The 27,808-nt window shown below is 42.5% G+C and overlaps 1 protein-coding gene across 1 annotated transcript; it reads left to right on the top strand.

Moving 5' to 3' along the window:
- Window positions 1-6: 6 nt before the first annotated feature.
- SDPR (serum deprivation response) lies at window positions 7-9,945 on the top strand. Its single transcript, XM_009277166.2, has 2 exons — window positions 7-337; window positions 7,971-9,945. Exons 1-2 carry the CDS (start codon window positions 56-58, stop codon window positions 8,763-8,765), a joined length of 1,077 nt encoding a protein of 358 aa, XP_009275441.2. The 5' UTR covers window positions 7-55; the 3' UTR covers window positions 8,766-9,945.
- Window positions 9,946-27,808: the final 17,863 nt, after the last annotated feature.

Here is a 27,808-nt window from a genome sequence, read left to right as displayed (position 1 = left end):
CGGGGGGCAGGTGAACGCCCTGACCGTCCTGGCCTTGCTGGAGAAGCTGGTATCGATGTTGGAAGCGGTGGAAGGACAACAGCGGCAGATGGAGCAGAGGCAGCGGGGTTTGGAAGGGGCGGTGCGGGGTATTCAGGGAGACCTGGGGAAATTGTGCCGCAGCCACGGGGCGACGGGGGAAGCGGTGGAGAAGCTGCTGGAGAAGTCGCGGAAGGTGTGCGCCCCCGCCCGCGCCGTGCGGGAGCGGCTGGAGAGGCAGTGCGACCAGGTGCGACGCCTGGAGCAGCATCACGCACAGCTGCTCCGGCGGGACCGCTTCAAGGTGCTCATCTTCCAGGTGAGGGGCCCTGCGACCACCCCGTGCCCCCCGGCCACCGCGCCCTGCATCCCCCCCGCACCTTCCTCACGAGGGCGGGGGAAGAGCCTGTTTCTGCTAACTCCTAGCAAAACTGGGGAAAGAGCTGACTTACTACTAACTCTTAGCAAACTTGGAAAAAAAAAAGCTGCCTTTTTGCTAACTTAGCAAAGTTGGGAGAAAAACCTTCTTTCAATCTCAGCAAGCTTGGGGAAAGAGCAGTCTTTTTTGCTAACTCTTAGCAAACTTGGGGGAAGAGCTCTCTTTTATTCTTAGCAACTTTAGGAGAAACGCCCGCTTTTACTCTTAGCAAACTTGGGGAAAGAGCCTGTTTTGCTAACTCCTAGCAAACCTGGGGAAAGAGCTGTCTTTTTTGCTAACACTTGGTGAACTTGGGGAAAATGCCCTTTATTTTTTTGCTAACTCTTAGCAAAGATGGGGAAAGAGCCCTTTTTTTGCTAACTTTTAGCAAACTGTGGGGAAGGAGCCCTCTTTTACTGTTGGCAAACTTGGAGAAAGAGCTGTTTTTTACTCACTCTTAGCAAACCTCAGGAACGAGACCTTGTTTCATTAACTCTCAGCAAACTTGGGGAAAGAGCTATCTTTTACTAAGTCTTAGCATGCGTGGGGAAAGAATTGTTTTGTTGTGTTTTCCTTTTTGTTTTTTAAGCAAACTTGAAGGCTTTTTTTTTTTTTTTTTTTTTTAGCAAACTTGAGAAAAGAGACCATTTTGCTAACTTGTAGCAGTGCCCCTAAAAACTGCCCTTGCATCTGCCCTCAGAAGCAGGAGAGGGGCAGCGCTGCAGCTCCCTGTCACAATCAGCCTCACACCCAGCTTTGCTCCTGAGGCTGTTCTGGCCCTGGCCCACTCAGGGATGAGCTAAAAACTCAGCTTCCTGGGAGTCCATCCAGTGATAGCAGCAGTTTGCATATTTTCCCCTTTTTAAGCAATGGTCTGGACAGAACACGGCGTGAGCTTTAACTAAACACAGGATGTGACTTTTACATCTTTACAAAAAATAGACAAGACAGACCTCCACAACGGACTGGGGGAAGGAAGGAGAGCAAGCACGGGGCTGGAGCAGCCACAGGTCGGGCACATCACCAGCTCCTCAGGCTAAACTTGTCGATTGCATATTACATGTCAGTAGCTAACTCTACTCCTTGGGTTGTTGGGGGTTTTTTTCTATATAAACAAGCCCAAAACAACAGGGCAGAACTTGATTTTAAAAGCTGGCAGGCCTGGTTAGTACACAGGCACTTCCCCCCAGAAAGGAAGCCCCCACCTCCCTGCTTATTGTTCTCCCAAATTACTGTCCAGGCTTGTCAAGCCAGAAGAGGAGGAGCTGCAGCACATACAGAGCACAGTGGTTTCCACCCTAGAAGGAATGTTGAAATTATTCCAGGGACTGGGTAAATTAAAAGACACATGTTCTCTGGACTTCTCCAAGTAATTTAAGATCTGTTACTGTAAGTCAAAACATTGCCATCTCCCAGGCTGTGTTAGCTAACGACTGGCTCCCGCCTCCAGGTTCAGACCTAGACCTTGAACGTTTCCCGTGGGGAGGGTGCACCAGCTTGGCCTGTGGGAAGGTAATTTTGTGACATTTCTGCTACCTGCAAGCGTGAGAATTAAGGCCTTGTTGTTGCAACCACAGCGTCTTCCTCCAGAGAACCCAAATTTCAGCATTTTAAGATGACATAGTGTGTAGAGGAAAGACAAAAACACAGCTGTGTGTGGGCAGTTACGGTTGCCTCAGCTAGGGATCCCCATTACTGCTGCCTAGCGGCAGTGATCTGCAGGCACTGGGTAAAAAGTACTGGTGAAACTCGCCAAGAAGGGTTTGAAGGGTAAAGCAGCGTCCCGACAGGGGAGGGCTGGCTTGGCTTGCTTCCTGACACTAAACAGTATTGCAAAGCTAAGGCCTATTTAAACCTCCAAGCCTTTCCTTAATACTGGGTCTTGAAGTGCACAAACCCAAACCAAAACAACACAGGTCTGTGTCCCAGAACAACAGCTAAAGAAAATCTACTGCTTCTCCACCGCCCGTCACTGGGGTGGTACCTTTGGACAGGAGGTCTGTTCGTCATTGCTTTTACAAGGATTTAGTTGACAGTGTTCCCATCTCTCACTGGAAAATATGTTGCCACGCCAGGGGGGAGGTGAACTTAACCGATCCCAAGCTGATGCAGATCAGGAACACAAGCCTTAGAAAAGAAACACTGCTGTTAAATTCAGTAAAAAAAAATTCAGCTGTCAACTGGGAATTGCTCCTGGCACTGGCCTGTTGCTAAAAGGCAGCGTGGCTGTCTGGAAAACCAGGGCAGCCGGCAGAGCTTCCTGGGGCGTGGGAGGGTGGCCAGGGTGGGCAGCGCCTAGGGCTTTCTCTGGTGGAGCCTGGGAGGAGCTGGGATTTTCCACTGGGGAAGTGGCCGCACCCAGAGGGATGGCGGGTGCTCACGAGACTGTGCCCGTACGCCTGCTGCCGGCCTGGGCAGGTGCCTTACCTGCGTGCCCACCTCCTCAAAATCTCCCTGCGGGGTGTCCTTACAAGGTGGAGGTGGGATGACCCAGTAGTCAGCAGGGCCACTGCCTTGCTGGGATAATTGTACAGGGGGAAAAGAGCAGAAGGCTGGCTGGGTTTCTGTACTGCCCCGAGCAGGAATCCATGGAAAAACAATTGCAGGAAGGAGAAGTCACAGCAATGAAGCCATATTGACGCCAGATTTCTGTAAAAACAAAAGGGAAATCTGGATATATGAGGCTTCTCTTCAGTTGGGGGATTCTTTTTTTCCACTGAAAAAAAACCAATCCCAAACATCACACAGCATGTTTCTCATTAGGACCCGCTTTTCCGGCTTGGGAAGACAGCTTGCTATGAAAATAAAAATACACATTTGTGATTCAGTTCTGCATTCACCATATACCTCAAACTCCCTGATACTTGGTGGGAGCACTGAGCATAGCCAAAACACGACTGAGCTCCAGCTCTGCGCTTTATGAAACCGTGCTGCCACTCACCAGCATCGGCCTTCCATCAGCATACATGCTGAGAATGAACTGCGTTTAGAAAAGTTCAGCTATTTATATATTTTCCATTAAAATGCTCTTAGTTTTCTCTCCCTAGACTGTCTGCATTGTTCCCAGTTTGCACATATTTCTTTAATTTGTGCCATATGTTAATGGAGCTCCGTTCCAAGCATTTGAGGATGCAAAAGTTATTACAAATGCCACAAGTGACACAGCAATTTAGCAAAACACTGAAGTGACTGTTTCAAAAATCCTTGTTAAGCTTTGGCATTGTTCCCCTTTATTTTGTTCTTGCCACATGACCAGCTTTTTGGTTCTGGTTTGGTGGGGTTTTTGTTTGCTATTTTAGCTACAGAAGCAAAATGCAAGATACAAAAGGCTCATGTTTAATTTTTCAATTAAATGTCATGTTTACTAGTGAATAGGACAGATAAAATAAGTTAAAGTTACAGCTTGGGGTCAAGCACACTGATATTCAAGCCCCATGCTGCTCTTACAGAAGCAAAATGCAAGATACAAAAGGCTCATGTTTAATTTTTCAATTAAATGTCATGTTTACTAGTGAATAGGACAGATAAAATAAGTTAAAGTTACAGCTTGGGGTCAAGCACACTGATATTCAAAAGCCCCTTTCAGATGCTGCTCTTGGTAAATGCTTCATCCTGAAATGAAGCAAGAGGAGGGTACAGGAAATTAGCCATTTGGTTGTATTTTGTTGTTTGGGTCGCTGTAATAATCTTTTGAAAAAGCAACTTCAAACTCAAAAACGAACAAGTGAAGGAAACAGAAGAATTACAAACCGATAATGCTATGATCTAACTACTAAATTTCCCACTGGCGCCTTGCAGGGAGAACACTCTTACATAGATTAACGACAAAAATATCTCATATGGCTCTTAGGACTTGATCCAGCTGTGCTGTGGGAGGTCAGGGGGACCGTGCAGCCAAACCCACAACGCACTCCCAGAACACCCCAGCCTGCACAGGACGTGCAAATGGGCAGCTGGCAATTTCCTCCGCCCTGCCCTCCTCCCTCCCCGTGGTGACATCCAGGTCTGAAGAGCATTTATTTGTCTGAAGGAAAGCAGGTGGAGCTATAGCTGTTTTTAGAAGGATTTGTCATCTTTTGACCTATTTTGTGTAGCAAAACAAGTTTTAGACTAGTAATCATTTAGGCATATAACAGCATCTACAAAGTACAGAGGAGCCTGGACTGCTGTCAGCATGAGAAAATACCATCTCCCCTTCTTGAAGGCCATGGCCTCTTACCACAAACCTATCAAAAATCCAAACCAAAGCACACCGATTTCCCTTATGCAGCATCAGAGATTCAGCACTCCTGAGTAAATTAACTACCTGTTCACTCAGGCCATCTGGTTTTGTAGTACGCCATTATGGATCTTATCTTCCTTTCTGGTAAAAGATAGGGTTGAGATTATAACCTATAGAAAGTTCCCGAGAATGGCTGATCAAAGCCACAGGGAAGGCACTGATTTTAACTTGGCAAGTATTGCTAGTATTAGCAAGAGTTGTTTTACACAGAGAACTTGCACAAGTCTATTCGGCTCCTACACGGAAAAAATAAAATTCAGAGGAGCTAGCTACCTACAGTCAAGCTCATCTGAGAAAATGCAAGTGCTGTTTTTGAACTCGGATGTGGAAAATAAAAAGATGTATTGCTTTCTCAGAATTTTAGATTAGATCAAGAAGAAAAGATCAAAGTTCTACTTTTTTGGCATGGAAAATAGTTACGCAGTTTGTAACAGCTGGCATTTTTCAGTGTATTGTTCTAGTCTTCCTAAATGAAATACTAGACTGCTTGAAAAATACATCAAAACAAAATATAGGTGTCATATAAACTTGTTAGACCAAAAAGTTACCAATAGCCCACTTACAACACGTTATCAGTAACTGTATTTGAAACAGAAACGTCTGTTCCACCACAGAGCATTCCTACTATACCAGCTTTGTATTTCCAAAGCATTTTACTTAATTTATTTTCATTTCATTTCAATAGTTCCTGCGATCCTAAGGTCTTTTAGAAACATGAGATAGGAAAGCATGCCATTCCCATTTTACAAGCAGAGTAATAGATGCCCAGAGGCTGATGTTTTCCAGGGCCATGCAGGAAGCTTAGACAGAGAGGTGATTTCTTGAATGCCAGTACTGTCTGATAGCCAAAGACCACCTAGGACCTGCTTTTAATTGAATCATTAGCTCATTATTATGTAGTATATTTTTGTTTGCTTTTTTTTCTTTATAAATATGGATAGTTTGACAGTCTCCCTTCTACTCAGTCACAAATTTGATAAAAATTGAAATAAAATCTATGTTCATATTCTTCTAGAGACTGCATGCAGTACTTCAGTTTAACGTGAATACTGTAGACACAGAGCTAAACTGACCTTGAGATGAGCCACACAGACCCATCTCTGGCTCAGACTGCACTGTGATCAGTCATCTCATGCAACACCACTTTCCTAGACTAAATACTTTAAAAGTTACAACCCATCTTTACTCATTAAAATCAGAGTTTTCTATGCCATTCGGTCACTTAACACCTGAATGTTGAGATGCTTAAAACTGTATGTATGTGATTACCTAGGTTTGGAAAGAATGCACAAGACATGTAAATTATGCTTTATACTGAGTTCTCATGCTCTGGGGAATAATTTAATACTGCACCCACTCATGTAATCCACATTTCATTAACTGCAGTGGAGAGAAAATACAAATATTTGTACTGCAGTTACAGCTGTTTTCACTTAAAGCTGGTGCAGGATTTCTTTGTTTTGTTATCTTGGTCACTATTGCCGATAGTTGCAACAACATTATAGGTGTCGGGAGAAGAATGCTGGCTTTATTAGATGTTCCACTGCAGGCAAAGGGCTTGGAAAGCTTCATCTGTGCCAGTGTATCTGACTGAGGCTGCTGGTCCAGGAAGGGGTGCGGAAACCGTAGAAGCAAAGCACATACAAACTGTCAAACAGCCATCAATTTTTTGATACTTTTCATTTTTATATCCCTGAGGGATATTCATCAACACACTTGAATCACAGTATATATGATTATATACTGTGTATACAAGGTATAAAATGATTCTGTCTATGTGCATATTCTTGTTCCAGAAGCACTACAAGGTAGTCGGGAGTATTTTGTTTTTAAAAACAACCATGTACAAAGTACTGTGGTATATTCATAAAGACATCCTTATACAGTCTTGACAGCAAATTTAACTCGAGACACTCTTCTCTCCAGTGATCACAACTGTATGCTCAGTCCTGAAATAATGAGCATGAACTTTGAAGTGTATGTGGCCTTTTTTCCCTTAACTGTACACTCAGGCCCACTAGGGACAGATCTGAGACTATTTACAACCATTTCACTCAGCACTTACTGCTTTTCGTATCTAAAGATAAATATGGGGGGGAGGGGATAAAAAAAAATCCCTCCAATCCATAACACTAGGTGATATTGCATGCACTCTGTCGGAAGGTGATAAAAAAGGTAATAAATAGAGAATATGCAGATCTAAGGCGTAACAATTCTGAAAAGAAAAGGGAGTGTGCGAGGAACCTCGTTTTCTTTGCATAGGCAGATGCCTGCAAAACCTACCGCAGAACAGAGTGTTCATTGTGCTGCCTCTGAACTGCTCGGTGTTGCAGAGCTGCTGTGCTCGGTAGTCTCAGAGGTCCTTCGTTACAAGTTGCAGCTTCTGCCCTTGTTCAGCCTGTACTGTTTTCAGATACCTTCTTTCTTTCCATGCCCTTTCTTGGTTTTGTTTCTAAAAAGCAACCATTTTCCTCTTAGCTAGAAGTGACTACTAGTGTTTTCTATGTGGTATAATGTCTGTTTATTGTTGTATGTCATAAACTTTTTTTTTATTATTTTTCAAGGAGTTGCCCTGTCCGTATTTTTAATATTTACTAATTTACCAACCAAATTTACCAATTTTTTTTTTTTTCTGTGCTGTAAATAGATGGGAAATAGCACACACTCTAAACATCATAGACTGCATGGCTGCTCGGTACCAACAATCCAGTTTTAACAGCAACATACATTTCTCTAAAATACAGTGGGAGCGCTAACTGCATTTGCCATCCAAGGTACCTCTCAGATGCACCCAACGTCTCTGCAGAGATATTCCCAATCTTTAGCTAGAGAAACTGAAAGCTCTGGGGGTTACGTGACTTCTGTAGGTCTATGCAGGAGGCTGTAGTACGACCTCCTTAGCCACCACACCATCCCTTCTCCCCAGGGATAGGTGTACAACTTTACAGCTAAACTCTTTAATGAGTATCTAATTTAAATGACAAAGAATGGGATTTCCATTCTGTATACATTCCAAGTCACTCTGAAAGAGAAATCTTACAGCTGACAGCTCATTAGTCTTAAACTGTACCAGATAATGGTTCCTTGGGCTTTGAGTGGCTTGTTACTGGTTAAATACACTGAAACAACAAGAAATGTTCAGCATCCTTCATCTCATCCAGGGGGGGGGGAAGTAATTGTTCAGGGTTGTGCTTTGTTTATTAAATCTGTGTCCTGTGAACTATGAAACTCAAATATTGTCAATTCTTTCAGGAGGAAAATGAGATCCCTGCCAGTGTTTTTGCAAAAGAGCCTATTCCCAGCATTACAGAAGGAAAAGAGGATCCTGTGGATGAGAACAAAACACTGGAAGAAACCTTGCACACAGTGGAGTTGTGTTCAGATGATGAAATGTTTCACGAGGAAGATGATGTGGATGACAGTGCAGAGGAGAAAACAGAAGAATCAAGAGCTGAGAAAATTAAAAGATCCAGCCTCAAGAAAGTAGACAGCCTCAAGAAAGCATTTTCCCGCCAAAACATCGAGAAGAAGATGAACAAGATCAGCACAAAGATCGTCTCGCCTGAACGGAGAGAAAAGATCAAGAAATCGCTTACTGTACATCATCAGAAATCCTCTTCTTCAAAGAGTTCAGCTTTCAAAGTATCTCCCCTCACGCTTAACGTGAAGAAAGCCCATGAAGGAGAAAGCCCTGCTGAAGCTGAGGACAGACCAGCAGAAAGTACAAGCAACGACCAAGCTGAGAATGAGGATGAAATGTCATTCGCCGACATGCACTCGGATATGACACCTACCACCTCACTGACCGAGGAGGGCAAAGCAGTAGCCGATTCTCTAGAGAAGGAAGCCAGAATGGAAGGGAACGCCATGATGAACAACAACATTGAGCTGTCCATTGTTGAAGATGATGAAGAGTATGGGATGCCTCTAGAAGTTCCTAGCCAGAAACTGTATGATGAAAGAAACAACCCAGTCGGCGGGGAAACAGAACAATCTGATGAAGAAACCACCCAAGCAGCTGTCCTGCAGATAGACCAAACAGCGTAATCAACCCGAGCCTTCCTTCACCTTCCAGATACGCATGGTTTTACTTAGGCGAGTAGGTGGTTTCTGCTACACAGGCAGTATTAGAAATTCAGTTTCTTCCATCCTTTTCTCTGCAGTGGTAATTTATTGCATCGTGTTGGAACACAGAGTGAACAAGGTCAATGACACAGGCTGCAACATGCTCCGTTTTAGGCCGAGTCACTGGTGTTTATTAATTTAGAAATGCTGTCAGCTGGCATAAGAGACTAGCAGGAAAAGAGTATGTCTAGTAGAAGCAAGCTGGTCAGCTGGCTTTCTTATAGTTAGGTCAGAGGAATGTGGAGAGAGTAGTCAAACCCCAAACATTTCTGTTGTGTTTTTTTCTCTGTCAGTATTTCACAGCACTGTGAGTAGTTTTGTATGTAAATGTAGAAATACCAATGAGAACATTTGATTTCGGTTTCCGTGCTATGCTCCGTGAATAATAACAGCCTCAGTAACTGTGCATACACGTAGTTTGTTTGGGGCTTTGCTCCACGATGCTGTAAGCCTAGAAGAGCAGAGTACTTAAAGGGCGAAGCTGAAAAGTTGGTTCTATCAATTTCAGTGGGGGAAAGATTTTTGCCAGAAGCCTCTCGCTATTCACTTAGAAGAAATAACTGTGTTTAGGTGGAAATGAAAAGATGTTTTTCAGTCTACCAGAGTTATGGAAATACATTAGTGACAAGCATGAATGTGTGATCAGCTACTGTACCTTTAAGGGATCAGAAATTGAAAAAAAAAAAAAAAAACTAGAAGGAATTTGATAGAAACATGGAGATAGTCTGAAGAAAGTATGAAATGCTATGAAATGTAAAAAAAGCAAAAATAAAACCCCGCAATATTAAATCTATACTCGCAGCTTAAAGAATATATACTCAGATAACACTAATGAATTAATTCTTAGTCTTTATAGCAATATACTATCAAACTTGCACCTGCACAACTTTGTATCCAGAGTATTTTGAAAATAGCATAATTTATCTTTTTACAAATTATTTCATATATAGAGCTATATCTACACAGAAGAGCTAGATAATTACAGGGATGTAAGGACAATTTTTTCAAAAAGGTGAAATACTCTTTTAGGCATGTCTAAAGGGAACAATGTGTTATGCGTTGAACTTCATGGCAGGGATGTGTTTACGTAAGGATGAGTCTGCAAAGCCACAGGATTTGATTCTCTGCTAATAACTTTCATCAAAGCCACCTACCTGCTTTCAAAATTACAAGTCTGTAATTTTTCAAAATTCATTGAAAATGAGAGGTTACAGGATAGTTTTTCACCATGAATGTTTATTCCAGTCACTTAACAAAGGTAAGGGGGAGGGGAAGAAAGGGAAGCACAATACCCACAACAGTTACCTTACATCCTTGTTTGTTTATGCAGTGTGTGGGGGGGTTTATACATATATATGTATAAAATTCTACTGATACTTAATATTGCACTAAAAGGTTGCTTCCTTCAACTTGTATTTAGAATCACAAATTACAGGGGAAATAAAACCTACAGCAAAAATACCATTATGAAATGATTAACAGATATTACTCCACAGGGGTAATATCTGTAACCAGTAAATCACACTGGAAGTTAGTCAATAAGAGCTTAGTGTAGGCGGGTACTATTAAGAGTTAAGCTCTTAAGTGTATGGTATCATATGTACCTTCTCCCAAGTTACAAGCGGGAGGACAAGAGGAAATGGCCTCAAGTTGTGCCAGGGGAGGTTTAGATTGGGTAGTAGGAAAAATTTCTTCACCAAAAGGGTTGTCAAGCATGAACAGGCTTGCCCAGGGAAGTGGTTGAGTCACCATCCCTGGAGGTATTTAAAAGACGTGTAGACGTGGTGCTTAGGGACATGGTTTAGTGGTGGACTTGGCAGTGTTAGGTTTACGGTTGGACTTGATGATCTTAAAGGTTTTTTCCAACCTAAACGATTCTGATTCTATGATTCTTTATAGGAGATACTGTTTGTAAGAAAAATCATGGCATAACCTGTGCAGCTATATGTTTATTTTGTATTAACTACAATGGATTTAAATCATTTTTACTTGTAACTAACTACAAATATGGCAAATAAAAGCATAACATAAACCACAGTCATGTCAGTCTTTGGGAGAAGTAGTCTGAGAAGTTGGCAAAGATGAAATTTAAAGGTCAAGAATTTATTACTTCAGTTCATATCCCCATTGTACCTATGCCATTTTCTTTCTCATCCTTTGCTGTTATTTGGCAATGCAAACGCCAGTGCTCAGACTTCACTTTCCAGACACTTGTCAGATCTCTAGCACATCTGAATGTAGTCAGGCACTTTCCAAAATCTGCTAACTCCATCTGCATTTTTTATTGGACTGCAGCATACTTCTAATACTTTAAATAGTCCTGAACGCATATTTATATTGAAGTGTGTATTCTGTTTATGCACACAGATAAATTCACATTTTCTAGAGTGTCACATAGTCTTTAGGAGGCTTAATTTTACTGACAGACCAAAAAATGCACATTTAACCTTTATGTAACAGCTGTCAACTTCTCACAGCCACCAAGCACTAACCAGGAACCCCAGCATCATGTTTACATTTCACTTTCAGATATGCCTGGTTTGTTTGTCCTGCTAAGCTTTAATTCAAACAAGACACCTGGCCACGCTTTATCCAGTTTTAGAGATGCTGAAACGAATCCCATGCGCAGTGTTTTAAGAGCATTACAGGCTATCTAGTAAAACCATTGGAAATGCAGATACTGAGAATCTCTGAGAATTAATTCAAATACCCACTTCAGGATACACTACACTCACAGCCATCAGTTTCAGGACTAGAATTAAACATTTTCTCCATCACAATCATATGTTTACAAGGACAAGCAGGCCTGTAATCCTAACAAACATAAGAAAGCATGCTTTGCAAGAAAGAAAAATGTTTACGCAACTCGCAAATGTCTGCTTTTGTGCTATCTTATAACCTAGAGATGTCCCCCAAGCTGTTTCTTCCCCTCTCCTTCCATTTTCAAGTCCTGACTAAAAACATTAGTCTGCAAAACTTAGTGTTTCAGGGGGGAGACAGACTGCAGCACCAGCAGCACTGTATTCTTTCACGTATCTGAAGTATGTGCCTGGATCTTGTCAGGTTGGCAGATGTCAAGCATATGCAGGGGTATTCCATGCTTGTGCTGACAGGTTTGTCTACATAATTACTTTTTTTAAAAACTGCTTGTTTACCCTTCTTGACACGATAACACGAGCATAGCATCTGCCCGTGAGCTCCACTCGTACCATTATTCCGTGGAAGACCTGACCTGTTAGCTGCTGCACGGATTTAGAGTTTGACCTCCACTGAAATCGGTGGGACCTTTGCACAAAGAAAGAGGGTGTGATAAAGTCCTTATGGTATAAATATTTAAACTAGCAGCACTCAGCGGCTGCTGATACTTCCATTTTCAATGCCAGAAAACAAGCTGACATTTCTGTCCCCTTTTAGGGGAAAGGGCAAAGAGCATCCTGTTGACCCCCACATGCTAATCTATGAGCCAGCTCCTCTATGAAAAGGCACAGATATGGGCTTTCTGGACCATTTCACTGTCGAGTAAGAGAGTGCAGTGAAAGCCCTCACAGGGGGCCTGACTGAAGCATGTTTGATGATTAAAGAGACAGAAGAAAGGGAAGAAGAAAAGGATCAGAAGGTAAAATATATCTGTATGCCCTTTACGCTGATGCAATGAAAACCAATTGTTCTTATAGGCTGTAATGCCAAACAGTTATGTGACTGCTGACTGATAGTCACACACTTAAAAAAGAGGTAAACTGAAGAATTAGTGAAGCAATGGCAATTTGTTAGAGGGCAAACTGTTCAGCAAGGGACCACTCGAACCCTGAAAGTCAGTGAAAAGCCTTCAGCTGGCTCAAAGGACTCCCTGAGCCGTACAACATTTTTGGGCCACACGTACAACTCCTGTGACCATCAGTAAGAGCTGTGTGCATAGATGCAGGACATGAGATCTGTGTATCTCCCCAATCCAATCTGCTTAGCTCATCAACAGAATAAAAAGTTTTACTGCCATCAGCACGGCAGATGCAACAGTGTGGCAGAAAGGAAGGCTATAGCCTGCTTTGCAGGGTGCATCGTGAGCAAAATTTCAAGCTAACTTCTGACTGCAAGGTCTTTGCTGTCAGTAACTGCATACAACGGAGCAAGTGTAGCTCCAACTCCTGAAAACAGCCAAGTACACAGGTAGAAAAGTTTTACTGTGATCCACTAAGACACACACGCTCACTCTAGGTGTCAAGAGGAAGGTGTCAGGTAGTTTTCCTGCATGCAAAGAAAAAGATTCACCACCCCGAGCAAAGCAAGCACACAGCTGTTTGGCCCCAGTCCTGGTTAGGGTTTTGCCTAGGCAACTAAACAACTGGCAGGAAGCAACTGCCAGAGCAGCCTGAAGGGTGCTGACTCAGCACATAAGTATCCGCCACCCTCTGACTCCCTTTCCCAAATAAACGGAAAAAGGCTGGCAGCCACTTTCCACCACTTTAAACTGCCCATTGCCAGGGTTTTGTTTCAGGATCTGCGTTTGAACCAGCATCAACCCCAGGCTGAGTCTAACTCCATGCATAAAGAAATTTTAATCAGCATACTTGCAGCTGTCGGTGGTGGCTGATCTTTCCTGCCCTCCTTTTGATCAAAATGTCTTTTTTTCTCTTCCTCTCACTCCACTGAGTCATTTGCAGGAGTCTGAAGTGCACACTAATTCAAATAAGGAACTCTCTCTAACTGCATGTTGAAAACTGATAATCAATGTCATCTTTAATTTTTCTTACATGGTTATCCCCTTTAATGGAGTGTGCTGCAGTAACTGAGAATAAATCTGCTTTGGGTTAAGCTAGAGATTGTTATTTATTTTTCTTTCAGATCAGAGATTAATATTGCTGTATGACCATTGGCACTAACCTCTTTTTCCATAGCAACACTAAAGAGAACATAAACTATGAGTCATAATTTCTCTCTGGAGGACTTTTTTGTAATTATGATCATTCCACAGTTCCTAAAATATATTAGCTGATATATAGCTCTGGTATAACAGCTTTGATTTTCCTTCGTTTGAACACACAGGCAGAAAGAAGAGACTTCCATTATTTTCTCTTTCTCAGGGTGAACTAAACACTACACAAAGTACCATACATTCGTTATTCATTATAACCGTGTGGCTCCTAAAAACTCCACGGCAATGTTTTCCTTACAAAGGTGGAACACGTTTCCTTGCTTTCAATAACCTTAAATGATACTGACCTTCTAAAAGAAAACTTGTGTCCTTCCCAACATGGTTAGTAAATTGGGGTCTGACAGCTGGAACTGATCCAAACTAGAAACCGCATTATACTGGGTGGCGGCAAGGTTGCAAACTAGCATTGCTCCTCTGCCAGTCAACAGCTTTAAACTCTCCAGCATTTCCTCTCCCACAGAACACAGCTGCAATATACAGCCCAAATTCAGTAATAATCGTGATTCTCCTTACTCCCTTCAGTGAAAATCTGGCCTTGGAACAACTTACCCATAAAGCTCCTTGGAATATCTCAACAGATGATCACACCAGATCATCACAAGAGATTGTAAGACTTTTTTTTTTGTGTAGCTGTCTCTTACATTTCCCTTACAACATAGTCTGCTGCGTGCTGGTGCGAAGCGCTCAGAAAACCCATAGTGTCTGTTGCAGGAGCAGAATTAGGAAAAATTATTAGCAAAACCAAGGACACCCACATTCAGTCAACAGTCATAATCCAAAATGGAGAGACGGAACAAGCTTGCGTCTCTCACTGCTCTGCAATGTGATCCCCAACAGCTAAACCAAACCCAGATTGCACCAACACAAAGGATAGGTGGTTCGCTCTTGCCTTGCTAGTATGAAGCAGCACTCACAGGCTCAGGCTTGTGCAGGCACACAGCTAAAGACCAGAACACCAACTAACATGGTATCAATAACTCTACAGACTTGCCTTCTCCTCCCTAAAGGTTTGGGGAAAAAACCCAAACCTTCAAATTCCTGAACACAGGGAGCAGAAGGTCATTGTAACACCCTATGCCATTAACTCCAGCAAAGGAGAGTCTGGCTCTGTCTTCTTTACTCCCTCCCATCAGGCTTAAGCTGTGTAGAAGTGCGGGTGATGTGAACTGTGGTGAATACTGAAAACGTGCAAGACAGTGCTAGGAACAAATACCACACAGGGGATGTCTACACTGCGCACCATGTGCACATACCTCATTTAGATCAAGTACCAGGCACAGCCTAACTACAGAAACACCATGCTCCATTCAAGCAAATCTATCTTATTTCTCAGCTACTTAGCTCCTGATGTCCTATGCTATTCATTTAAAGTGAGCTTCAGCATCTTTTCAGTACATTACCAACTGCAGTTATATATGCTCTTATATTACTTGTTCCTTCTGACATGCCTGTAGGCAAATGAGCCCCGTGAGGATGACAACATTAGCTGCATTAACCAGCTGCCTGGTCCCTGAATCATTACAACTCAACACAGCGCTGTAAGACACATGGAAAAAGGGACAGTGAGAACGTCTGACTAGCAGTAAACAAATTATGAACACACAGAAGTTGTCTGCATTTGCAGAGTCAATTGTAACTTCCACACTATCACAGTGAAAGCTATATGCACTGTGACTTCTTTTAAATAGCCTTCATTTTCCTACAAGGTTTACCTTTTTACTATTGACAATTGCTGGAGATGGAAAGTCAGTGAGCAGGTTATGACTGAAAACATTAAAAGGTGATAGGTCATGTAAGACCTGTGTAAATAGGTCCTACACAAATTTGAAAAGAAGGGGTTTTCTGTTTGCATGTCCAGGCGTAAGCTCTTCAGAAGAATGGCCGCATCCTCTGCACGCCACTGCATACCTCTTCAAGTAAAAGACAAGTCTGCAGTACATAGAAGTATGCAGTTCTGGTTTAGGTTTAACAGCATGGAGATCTCAATTAAAAGATCATGTTATGCAGTAGCTCTAAAACACTATGTATGACATATATATGTAATATACATGACATCCAGTTTCAAATAAGGTGAGAACGTGGAAAAGTTTTTATGGGTTTTTGGAATTGTTTTAAATTATTTCACTAAAAAGGAAATAGACTGACAGGATCCTATAAATCCAATCCTAAAAACCAATCCATCAGATATTGTTTTTTTAATCAGTTCCCATTACTTCTTAATGATACAACAGCTGACATTCAGCTGGGAGCGGAGGGAGGAATTAAGACAGGGAGAAGTGTGTGGGAAGAGAAAACAAATAGGAAAATGTCGGTAAGAAATGGAATGGTGGGATGTGCACAAGAGAGGGAGCGTGTGAAGGAAGGAGTTGGTGGGAAGGGTAGGGAATGGGGAGGAAGGAGCTGTGAGGCTACTGAGAAAGAAACACTGGCAGAGCGCCCAGAACGGAGGCAAAGAACTCAAAGCAAAGGATGGGACAGAACCAAGAGGCACCAACAAATAGGGAAAACAAAGAAAAACAAGAGTCAATAAGGTCTAGGGTTCAAAAGGACGGAAATGAGAGTAGGGAATCAGAAAAGATTGTGGGATAGCTGCCACGTAAGAGACAGCAACAGTGAGGAAAGAGCACAATATTTATTTTATCATCTCCCTACCTGCCAATCTGTATTGCAGAGGCAGTGCCCAGGATTTAGGTCTAGGAGTGATTTTTATTGTGCAATGTTGTCAATGCTTTTTGTTTTGCTTGGATTTCTTTGTTTGTTTTGAGGGAGCAAAGTTAGTCAGGAATAGGCAAAAGCAACACCTTACTCACACACATCAAACCAGCTCAGCCTGAGCCTGCAGAAGCCCATGCTGGAAATAGCCCCTTCCCAGGTCTGCAGCACTTATGAAGAAAATAATTCTGGGCTGAATCCTGCTCGTCAGTGTATGCTCACGCAACACCACACATTTGCCATGCCTACTTGTTTCCAAAAAGGCTTGGGGGGAGGGGGATTAGGGGGGAAGAGGATAGACACTGCTAACAGCAGGATGGGGTCTCCTCTTGTCCACACATTTAGCTAATCCCCCACTGAGTACGGACCACCTGCAGACAAGGGGCAGACAGGATCTGCTACAAGCACTGAGGAATGCACCTCCAACAGCTGGATTTCACTGCCAGATCACTGAATCCTAACGGTTTGCTGGAACGGAGCTAGTGGGATTTCTTTGCTATTGCAAACAGGTTTTTGGGAAAGCAAACCCAGCTCTCCTCCTCCACCAGGCCTCACCCCCTTGCTTTGCCAAGAAGTCGGCTATATTAAGATACGAGGCAGCCATGCTGGCTGGGCTACTTCTCCTTCATGCTTGGCCTCCCGTGGGAGTTGCTCCATTCTCACATATCTGCTGAGAAACGGCTTGTTCTTTCTGGCTTTCCTCAGTTTCTTTTTTTAGTGGTGCCTTTCTGCCACTTTGCACAGCAGAGGCCAGGTTCTGCTCTGACGCTGGCACAAACCTGCCTGAGCCTCATTCTTACCATGCGCCCCTCAGATCAGGAGCAGCTTTCTCCTGTTGCACTCCTAACATCTCCTAGGTTGTTTCCTGGCATTTTCTTGTACTTTTCCAGAAGCTCTCAAGTTCACTATGTAACTCTCATAAAATGAAAGGCTCTACTATGAATGCTTGTTAACGTCTCACAGGATGCAGGTTAATGGGTACAGGTTTTTCATCTCTGCCATACTTGGATCGTTTTCGACACAGAAGAGGGAAACATAGGGACAAAATGATCAAGAGTTTTGGAGCCAATGGAAGGAAAACCTGGATTAGGACTCTCCAAAAGGGAAATGTCTCCTCGCCTACTTGTCTGCTGCTGTCAAATTTCAGTGCTTGAAAACAAGGTCTCCTTCTACAGAAGAGAGGAAGGGGAAGGTATACTGAGAGATTAAAATGACAGTGGAAACTCAGGAGTTGTATCACTTCTTTGCCACACAACTCTACAGTGACATATATGTATCTCATACATGTGGACATATATATGCATGCACATATATACACGTGAGACATATGTATCTATATGCACACTTGTATATCCATCCTTACTATTTAGTACAAGGATTAATGTGCTAAACCCTAAAAAAAATATTTGACCCAAGTCCCATTAATTTTGAAGACATCTGCACACCTGTAACTCATTCTATAAACTAATAAAGACAAAGTTCCTCAAAAGTTTTCCTCCTGACATTTCTTAACAGTGCCTACGCTATCACGGTATTCAGCATCCATCCTGAAAAACTGAACAAATTCAGGCAGTCCCCTTTTGCATGATGTGACAATAGTCAAAATCTATGCCAGCAGTGGGAGACTAACAAAATCCTAATGTGTTTAGAGAAAATAGGGACAAGACAACTTGAATTGGTGGTTCTTGATCATACATGAGAGTTACTCAAGCTGCAGCTCTAATAGGAATAATTTCATATTACAGAGTGTTTCACTTCATAAGGATTTCACAAAATCACTTTGCAAGTCTTTCACACACAGTTTTGCGCAATATTTTTCAGGCAGAGGCAATGTTCACACTGAGACAGATGCAAGCTCGCTCTGCCCATGCTTCAAGCCAACTGGAAGACATGTTAAATGTCAGACGTTGCCCCAAGCTAATATGCCATGTCTCTTATTAGCTCAAATGGGGCACTCACTAACTGCATCCATATGATGCCTGGTCAGCTCAAAACGCAGACAGGGTGAGATCATCTCTGCCTGTACAATACTGTTAGGCAACGCAGCCAGAGAGTTTTGCCTGCATGAACAATGCAGTTGCAGGGGGTATTACTCCACTGTTGCTCCGTTAGTGCCTAACCTACCCCCAGTAATAGAACAAAATAGATCTTCAGACTATAATTTAAAAAACAAAAATGCATCTGGTAAATGTTTTACCTATAGTAAGTACTGAAGTTGGAGAAAAAATTGTCTACTCAGAACTCATCTGATTTGCTTGTTATAGCAGAAAGCATGGCAAAAATTCCTCTTTGATGCCATCCTACTGGAGCAATCTGAAAGAGTATTTTGGCTTTATAAATCTTAATCATCACACTACAATACAGCGCTTGGTGTCTGCTCTCATTTTCTTTGTACAAGGCTCCAACATGAGAGTAAAGAAGGGATCAGCTAAACTCTGCAGTGGTTTTCTTCTGGTCTAAATCCTCTGGGGAAAGTGGCATGAAATACTGCCAGTAGAATCAGCAGCAAGGCATGTGCCTGCCCCTCCATGATACAGGGGCCCATCCACTGGGGCCCTGGGCAAAGCTCACAGTCAGATTTGTTGCCAGCAGCAGTTCTCCTGCCATGGCTCTGCCATCCAGATGACCATAGGGACTTGAGGTGGAAGAAGTGGCAAGACACTTTTCTGACGTTCCTGAGATCCATGGAATTAAAGAAGCTTAGAAAGAATAATTACTTTGTGTAGGTAAGGACGAGGCTTTATCCTACTTCCATATCCCCACTGTGATGGTGACATTTTATTCTTTAAGATTATATATTATTCAGTGAGTTCTGCCATCCTTCTCCAAATATTATTTTCACTCAACAATGCAGCTGGCCAAATACTGCAAAAAAGCATCAGCTGAAAAAATTATTTGCCAGGAAATAGGGTTTCCTCTTCTCCACCTAATGCATTCCAGCAAGTTCCAGCTACATTGCTTCCTCCCAGCATTTAACTTGACAAAGCATGTGGTGAGCCTGGCAAGAACCTGAAGACGTCAAATGTTCATGATTATCAGCATTAACAGTTGTTAATGTTCTTATATCAATAGTTAAAGCTTGCCCTTAGTAAGAAATGGCTCTTTTTTCCTGACTACTAGAAATTTCTTTTGTACAATAATCCTCTTCACATAACATCGTGATATTTTCAGATTTTCATGTTCAGCTTTGAATGCTACATGAATACTGCCTGGTAAGGAGAAGCCTGCTACATTTAATATATATTATAGTTTCATTCTTAACTGGATTTAGTACAGTGATCATTTGTTGTTGTTCCTTTCCCAAGTTGCATTGCTCTGGCTGCTGTCTTCTAAGCTTCTTGCTTGTTTTCCATCCATATTTCACTACCATTACCACCATGATTTGCATTATCAGATTGTTTTTCACCAGGCTTCTACTAACCCATGTTAAACTTTGCAGCCACCTAACTATACTTCTTTTTTTTTTTGGTGGTGGTGATGGGAGGGGTGGGGTCCTGACATCCATCAGCAGTGGCATCCTGGATCATTTGTTGCACCATCCATTTATTTACGTTTATCCCAATCATATAGTAAGAGTCCTTATGTTGCTGCTTGCCTTCAAATCTGACTGAGTTTGTACATAAGGTACTCAAAAGTGCCATTTTCAGAAACAAAATCATCAATGGTTAAATTGAGTGAAAGTAAGTATGGGGAGCTTAATTCTACTCTTGTATACGTGGATGCAGTTTTGGAATGAATGCACTGAAGCCAATGGAGCTGTGTAAGCTCTATCTAGGCCGTGTAGCAGAAAAGATGATCGTGGACCAGACTCCCTTGCACAGCTAGGCTGGGATTGCAGAATTCTTGTTTGTAGGAATACAGAAGCCCTATTTGAGCTTCTTCAAAAGACAATCTCTTTACTACCTTCAGGACTAAAAGCCTGACCTGAGAGCCAATTGATGGATTCAGATCATCTCCAGCATGCTTTTCCTTTGATTAAAACCAAGATTCCCCTCTTTGCTATAACTTTCCCAAATACTTTCACTACGTAAACTAGCTTTTAAGAGAACTTTCTCTGAACAGAGATTGAATACACATCTGCGAGACATTCTTTGGATTCAAGGTAAAGTACCCAGATACTGTTCTGAGGAGTATGATACACAATATCTTCATTCTCACTCAAACAGTTCCTGTTTATCTTCATGGAGGACTAACTCAAATATTAGCTTTTGGATTTGATAAGGGACACATTAAATGAACGCTGATGCCTGTATCATAAAAAAGCTGGCGCTCAGCCAGATAAGCGGAGCACTGCCTACAAGTTAAGTATTACTATATTCAGGCTTTGCTTGCAGTGGTATTTCTTCTACAGCCTGCATTTTTTTCAGTAGTGCATAAGCAGATCTAATAGAGTAGCTTAGAGGGAGATTTCAATCACCCCCTAGCACATGACAAATGAGACATTTCTTATGCCAGCTCAGCTGCACACAGTACTCGCCTCCCTCCCGAGAACTCTGGTAAGAACCTCGGGTCTGAGACACCATTTTGTTACTCCATTATCATACAGTAATGAAGGAAACAACACTTTAATTGTTTTCTGGCTGCGAGATAATGAATTACTCTTCTCTCTAAAATAGAGAGGCAGCAAAAGAAGGAACATGAATACTCATTTCCTTTTCCAGTCAACAATTAAAACACTTGTCAAAAAATGTGACAATCGGTAAAATCAATGTAAAATTTGGTAATAGCTTGACACTTTCAATATTGCAAAAGCTCTCACCTAATACTCTCAACTAATCAGCCTTAATAAAGCTGAATGGTTCCTTGAAATTAATGGTGCTTCCTGCGGACTACACTGCTTCTCGGCATGAATTAGACAAGCAAAAGATCCCAGCGCTTTCCAAAGAGATTTTGAAGTACATCTACAGTAACTCCCAAGGAGCAAGGAGCTGCTTCTGATTTAAAAAAAAAAAAAAAAAAAAAAAAAAAAAAAAAAAAAAAAAAAAAAAAAAAAAAAAAAAAAAAAAAAAAAAAAAAAAAAAAAAAAAAAAAAAAAAAAAAAAAAAAAAAAAAAAAAAAAAAAAAAAAAAAAAAAAAAAAAAAAAAAAAAAAAAAAAAAAAAAAAAAAAAAAAAAAAAAAAAAAAAAAAAAAAAAAAAAAAAAAAAAAAAAAAAAAAAAAAAAAAAAAAAAAAAAAAAAAAAAAAAAAAAAAAAAAAAAAAAACAACAAAGCAACCAAGAAAATAAAATAGAAAAAGAGGGGTAAGAAAAGGTCACACTTAACAGAAAACAATGAAAGTTTCCACAGGCGTTTACCAACTTCCTTACTCTGCACCAAGCAAATGCTTAAATGCACTCTTACTAGATCTTCCAACAGATAGCGAATATTTCACCCCTTGAAGATGACTTCCACATCTTCTCAAACCTGCGTTTTACCTCAATATTTTCTGAAACCACAGGCATAGGGTAAAAATACCAGAATTTGCCACTGAAATGTGCTGCGTGAATGCAGTAACGCTTTTGGAGCTCGGCTTACAAGCTCCTCTTCCCAGGACTCAGCCTTCCGCTAATCACATCCTGAAGTAAAACGCTGAAAGGAGTTGTATCGCTCATGTTGGCCATAAATACCAACATCTCTGTCACTCATTTAGAAGCTAATGTATTTTTCCATAAAACTTGAGAAAAAATATCAAACTTCAGCCCGTCCCTCAGGAACCGTCCCCTTTCATCCCAGTCCCACTCATAATCAATTCCCTGCACAAGGGGGCTCTGAACCATGACTGTGGCTCTCAGATACTACCACAATAAAGAGTAAATAGTGGAAACAACAACAGGTTTCCCCCCGAGAGGATTGCATCCAGGCACTTGCCTCGCAGCGATAAGCGAGCATTCAAACAATCAGAGGCGCAGACGGCATTGCTCTCAGAATAGTTCCTGTGTTCCCGAGTCTCATGAGAGGTGAAGGAGATTTCCCTCTCAAGGGCCACTGATACACACGCACACTTTCCTGCACCCTGGCTCACCCCTGGCCCTGCTCTGCTCTCCAAACAATTCAAATGAGAAAACGCCAGAATCAGGAACAGCAAAGCTTACTTGTGCACTACTTGCCATAGATTTAGCATGCTCTCTAACCAGCCCCCAGGTTCAACAGCATTGGTTGTACCTGAACACTACTGTCTACACAGGGAGCATTGCTGAAATGGGTCATTGCTGATGAGGGTCACCTCTCGGGGAAAAGCAGCACTCTATTTCAGAAAAACTAGCGCCAGCTTAGCGCCTAAGGTAGCAAGAAAGAAAGGATGAGTACTGTCTTTTCCTTAGGCAAGCAAGTATCCATTAGAAAGCTATTTCCAAAGGTTTAGGATAGACTGTGATACCTGCCAGGTGAAATAAAGCCCTGAGCATCCTCAGCAGATCTTGTTCCACAAGCAGGTAAATAAGCTTCCCACAGCCGAAGCAGCACAACACCCAGCTTTTGGCTCCCGTCTAGTAGAACCACCCAGGAAGCAAGATTTATTTTGCTTAAGGGTAAAGAAGGTCTGTTCCCACAGGGAAGCTTCACTTCCTGCTTTGGGAAAACTAAATAGGTTGATTATGTCTGCTACAGCCTCATAAATCCACGTCAGCTGCTGCCTCAGGGAGAGCCATTGCTCCTCTGGGTGATTTTCTTCCCCACTTAGAGAAGATGAACAGCTGGTTACGTATATCACAGCTCCAGCAAAACACTTACCCATAGCCTTATGCCACTGAAGGAGCAGGCTTCTGTCATTGAGACCACAGGAAAGCAGGAGGCAAAGCAGAAGCAGCTTGTTTTCTTTTGCACCAGCTTTTTCAGGTCAGAAGACAAAATGGTAGTCAGAGCAGGCTTTGGTAGTCGGCTTCCCGAATGGAGCTAGAAGCAAACCAAGGAAGCCAAATTTTAAACCTGCTTATGATGATCAAAGTAATTATAATTTGCATGCACAAAAAAAAAAAAAACTTATATACTAAAAAACTGCGCATGCCTAGATAAAACAGATTCTGTGCTGAAGATGGAGGGCTGCTGCAGGGAGAGAGACATTGTGCCTCACGACAGAGGAGCTTCCCATGCAGTTATACATTGCTCCAGTGCTGGGGCCACATCACACGGCCAGCATCGCTGCTCAGGATGAACAGCACACCTACGCCAATGGCTATGGTGCTGTGAACTTTAGACTGCCCATGACGCAGCACACCCTGTAACCTACCCCAATTCAGCTGCAGGGGCAGCCTGTATACCACCTGTGGGCAGGCAGCAGCAACCTGGGCAGTGCTGGCTGTGCTCAGGCATCTGGATCCCACGTGGTCCTGTGCATCTTCTGATTCCAGGGCTTTGCCTCCAGGGTCAGCCTGAGCTTTAGGGAACCCAGGCTCAGCCCCCATGATACAGACATACAGGCAAAAATATTAATCATCATGAACAGGTTTAGTAAAACCAGGTCATTGCAAAGCTCCAGGAACGACACAGCTCTGAGGTTTTCTCTGATAACACATACAGCTCCACCGATACCAACAGAGATACATCAGCTCATACCCACTGAAATTCAAGGGCAAAATACATTAGGGTAACACTGGCATTTAATAACTCGGTGCTTTTAAGATTTTTTTTAAGACATGCAGTTTTGCACCCATATGGCAAGTTTCCAAGGAACATGAAATTCCTTTATACTGGGGCAAAAGTATTATCACACGAGTTCTCAACAGTCTGGTTTTCCTTTCATAGCTGGACGTGTCAAACAGACCACAACCAGCAGATAAGAAATGCCTACAAAATCAAAGCACAGATTAGAGAGGCAGCAACAGCAGCTGAGAGAACCATCTACCGCAGCTGTGAGACAGATCAAGGGAACTGAGAAAAGCCAAGTGCAGTTTCAAACTTTACATGACATTCAATCTATTACTTAAATAAATAAACAGGGCATTACAAGGCTGTGAAAACACTGATTTTCTTTCCTGCTTGTTAGCCATGGACTCTGTGACATCAGTTGTGGCTAGCGCTGCTGCTCATGATGCTGAAAGGCATGAATGTAGAGCAAAAATAAATTAGCCTCTTCTCTCAGCTTAGAGGGAAATTTTCACGTATCGGTGTTTGTGAGGATGTATACATCTGGTTTTCAGCACACTGTCACAGCAATATTAGAACCTAGAACTATTAATATGGGAGTGCTCTGTGATTCGAAGACATGCCTGACGTGTAAATCTTTCCCTCAATATATGCATTCCCTAGAACTAAAACAAGTACAACTACAGCAGAGTTTGCATATCCAGGAATGAATTTATGTCATGCAGTGTTGATGTAAGGAATGCGATAAACAATGCACGGACAAGGCCTGTAGTATTTTCCAATGCTTTAGAGTTACAAGTCAGCTCTCATCAGGGACACTGGCCAAACACTTTGTGTAAATGAAGCTATGCAATATGGAAGTGGTCCCTAGTAGAGAGACCCAAAAAAGGTCATGAGATCCTTAATTTCCCCAACTCAGACAACACAGGGCTCTGATCAGGCAGCCCATGCCCACATTGGTGAGCACCTGAAGCAGCAGGATCTCCCACTGGATGAAGATCAGCATTTACAGGTACTCTGTGGGCATCAGGCAAGCAAAAATACTACATCTATGGGAAAACTAAAGCCAAGCATCTGCTCTCTGGGATCATGTGGGCAGGTGAAAGCAGTACCAGCTAGGGGAACTTAATTCCCTTTAATAAAGTATTGCTTGTTAAACCAATTGATTTGTGTTTGCAAGCGAGGAAAATTAGCTTATTAGGCACCAGGTAGTTTGGTTTAATTTTCCTGAATTTCTAGGTGGGAACTTCAACCAGTGTTTAACTAGCAATCCCTCTCAATTTGAGCTGGGTCCATGCAGCTGCATGCTAGCCAAATTCTGGCAGAGGCTTATCACATCTATAACAATGAGAGTATCACCTGACAACCAATGCCCTGTAACACCAACTAAAATTGAAGAATCTTATAACAGCCATTGAGATTTCTTAGCTGCTCCCCAGAGCTAGGCCACAAAGCCTAGCTATTTTATCTTACCTTTGTTATAGTTAGAGACAAGAGTACCCTGAATACACATGGCAGAAATCAGACTATGCAGTTTCTGATTTTAGTGTCAAAATGGATATGTAAATAAAAAAAACTTAAAGACCATCTTCCTCTTCTTCACCATTGTTGTCCTTCGATCTATAACAATCCTACCATCAGAAATTCACCATTTCCAAAACGCATCTTTCTTTTTGCTATGAGAACAGTGACTCAAAAGTGAAAATATCAAGTGAATGCAACTGTGTCCCTGATGTCAAAACAGGAACAGAATCTAAGAGTAAACAAGTGAAATTTACATGGCATTTGTCCTTCCCTGCAAAAGAGTGGTACGATGCACTGAGGTCCATGACACTCCTTACAGCACAGCTCCTTTTTGTGTGGCTTGAAACACGGCACTTTCAAGGACTGTATTTTTCTCCACTCACAATAAGCCAAATAAAATGAGTTAGAATGAAATTGCCAAGTGTAACAAAAACTTGCAGAGCCATTGTTGCAGCTTCAAATATCCACCCCGTTTCCTGCTCCATCTCAATGTGGCTGAAGACACGTTTATGCTGCAATGATGAAACTACTACAATGCGCACACAGTACAAGAGCTAAGAAAAACATCCAGGGTGTTATTAAGTGTCAGTAGAAAATCTTACAGCACTTAAAGTATCCAGTTATTTTTACCTGGGGTTCTGGTGATTAACAAGCTGTGAATGTCAGATCCATCTAACTCACCCTGAAAGTACAGGAGAGGGAACCAAGGAACAGGTCCTTAGCACCGCTTACTGAAACAATACAAAAGTAAGAATTATTATTATTGCTAGTTCCACTATTGCACTTCAATTCAACTGAAAATCTGCCCTCCGATAGCACAAAGGTGAGTCAAGTGCCTCAGGAGATGAAACAACTAGCATTACTCTCCAGCTTAGCTTATATTGTACCTTGCAAGATAAAACTATTAGAAATCAACATTCTTTGTATTCCTGACATATGCAGGTGCTTTTAATTCATAGCTCTACCTTCTCTCCCCGCCCCCCATGAAAGAGTCGGAGGGTTATAAATATCAATTAAGATAAGGATATGGTGCAAAATGCTTAACATGCCTCACTACGTACTATCAACGGACCGCATGCCTGCACGGCGAAGCATTGGGCCAAAGCAGGAGACAGCGTCTGCTTCAGGAAAAAGCGTGTAGTCAGGAATTACCTTTCAGTGGCAAATAGTTAACCAGATGGGAATGTTATTTATACGTGATGCTTCCTGTTAGTGGCGACTAACGTTCATGGTATGAAATCTCTTCTTATTACAGCACTAGAGTTATGCCACACTTTTAATAATTAGTAGCACTATTGTTTTTTTCCCTTCCCCAGCCCGTACTTTCAAGTTATCTATGCAAAAACCACTGAACTATTATGATCTAGTGACCCGCTTAGCACAAAGCAAGGCGGCAGCGAGTAGATAAGTAAGGGAAGAGGGGCAGTCGCGGGGACTGGAATTTGTCACTGTGTTATGATTCACCACTAATTTATGTGGGATGCTGCGTAGCACAGGCAAAATCCAAGGACGCATTGAAGTTCACCCTCTGCATTTTCTTTTCTGCTTATAGGTGGGGCTCAGTTCACAGGATTTCCTCTTCCTCTACTGTTACAGATCTTCAAGGTCACTTACCCGACAGGGACCATGGGTTGGAAACGCTTTGAGAAAACCCAGGTTTCACCCCAGCTAAGGGCAGGTCCATGCTATGCCCTCGGCACAGCTCAGGCTGCTAATGCCTCAGAACAGCAATTTTTTGGACCTGCAAAATTTGGACTGAGTCAGTACTTGTTCATGTAAAGCCTATACCATCCTTCCACAGATCTTGTGCTTAAAATTACAGTATGTTGAGTACATGCATCTTTTCTAAGAATATTTATTGCGTGTCTGGTAGCACGAAGTCATGGTGCAGCCGTTTTGCAGGCAAACAGTACCCAGCTCCCGCAGCTGGGGAAGCCCAGCCTGACCCCCATGAGCTACCTCCTCGCCCAGCTCCAGGACTGGAGCCTCTCCTCATCCTGAGCGCCTGCCCCTCCGGGAGAAACACAGCCCCCCTCCGATACAAGGTCCCCACGCTGCAGCGTCAAGGCCATCCGCGGCGTACAGGCCACGGGTGTTCCCGGCATGCCTTTCCACGAAGGAAACAGAGGTCTGACAGCCGGGCGGGCTAAAGCCCCCACCCCCCGCCCCCCCCGCCGGCGGCCTGGCCGAGTAAGACCCCCGGCGGGCCTCCAGCTGGCTTTTGGCCCTGATAGACCGC

The sequence above is a fragment of the Aptenodytes forsteri genome, unplaced genomic scaffold (genome assembly GCF_000699145.1).
Source record: "Aptenodytes forsteri isolate BGI_AS27 unplaced genomic scaffold, ASM69914v1 Scaffold145, whole genome shotgun sequence".
NCBI lineage: Eukaryota > Metazoa > Chordata > Aves > Sphenisciformes > Spheniscidae > Aptenodytes > Aptenodytes forsteri.
This window is presented reverse-complemented; position numbering and strand designations above follow the sequence as displayed.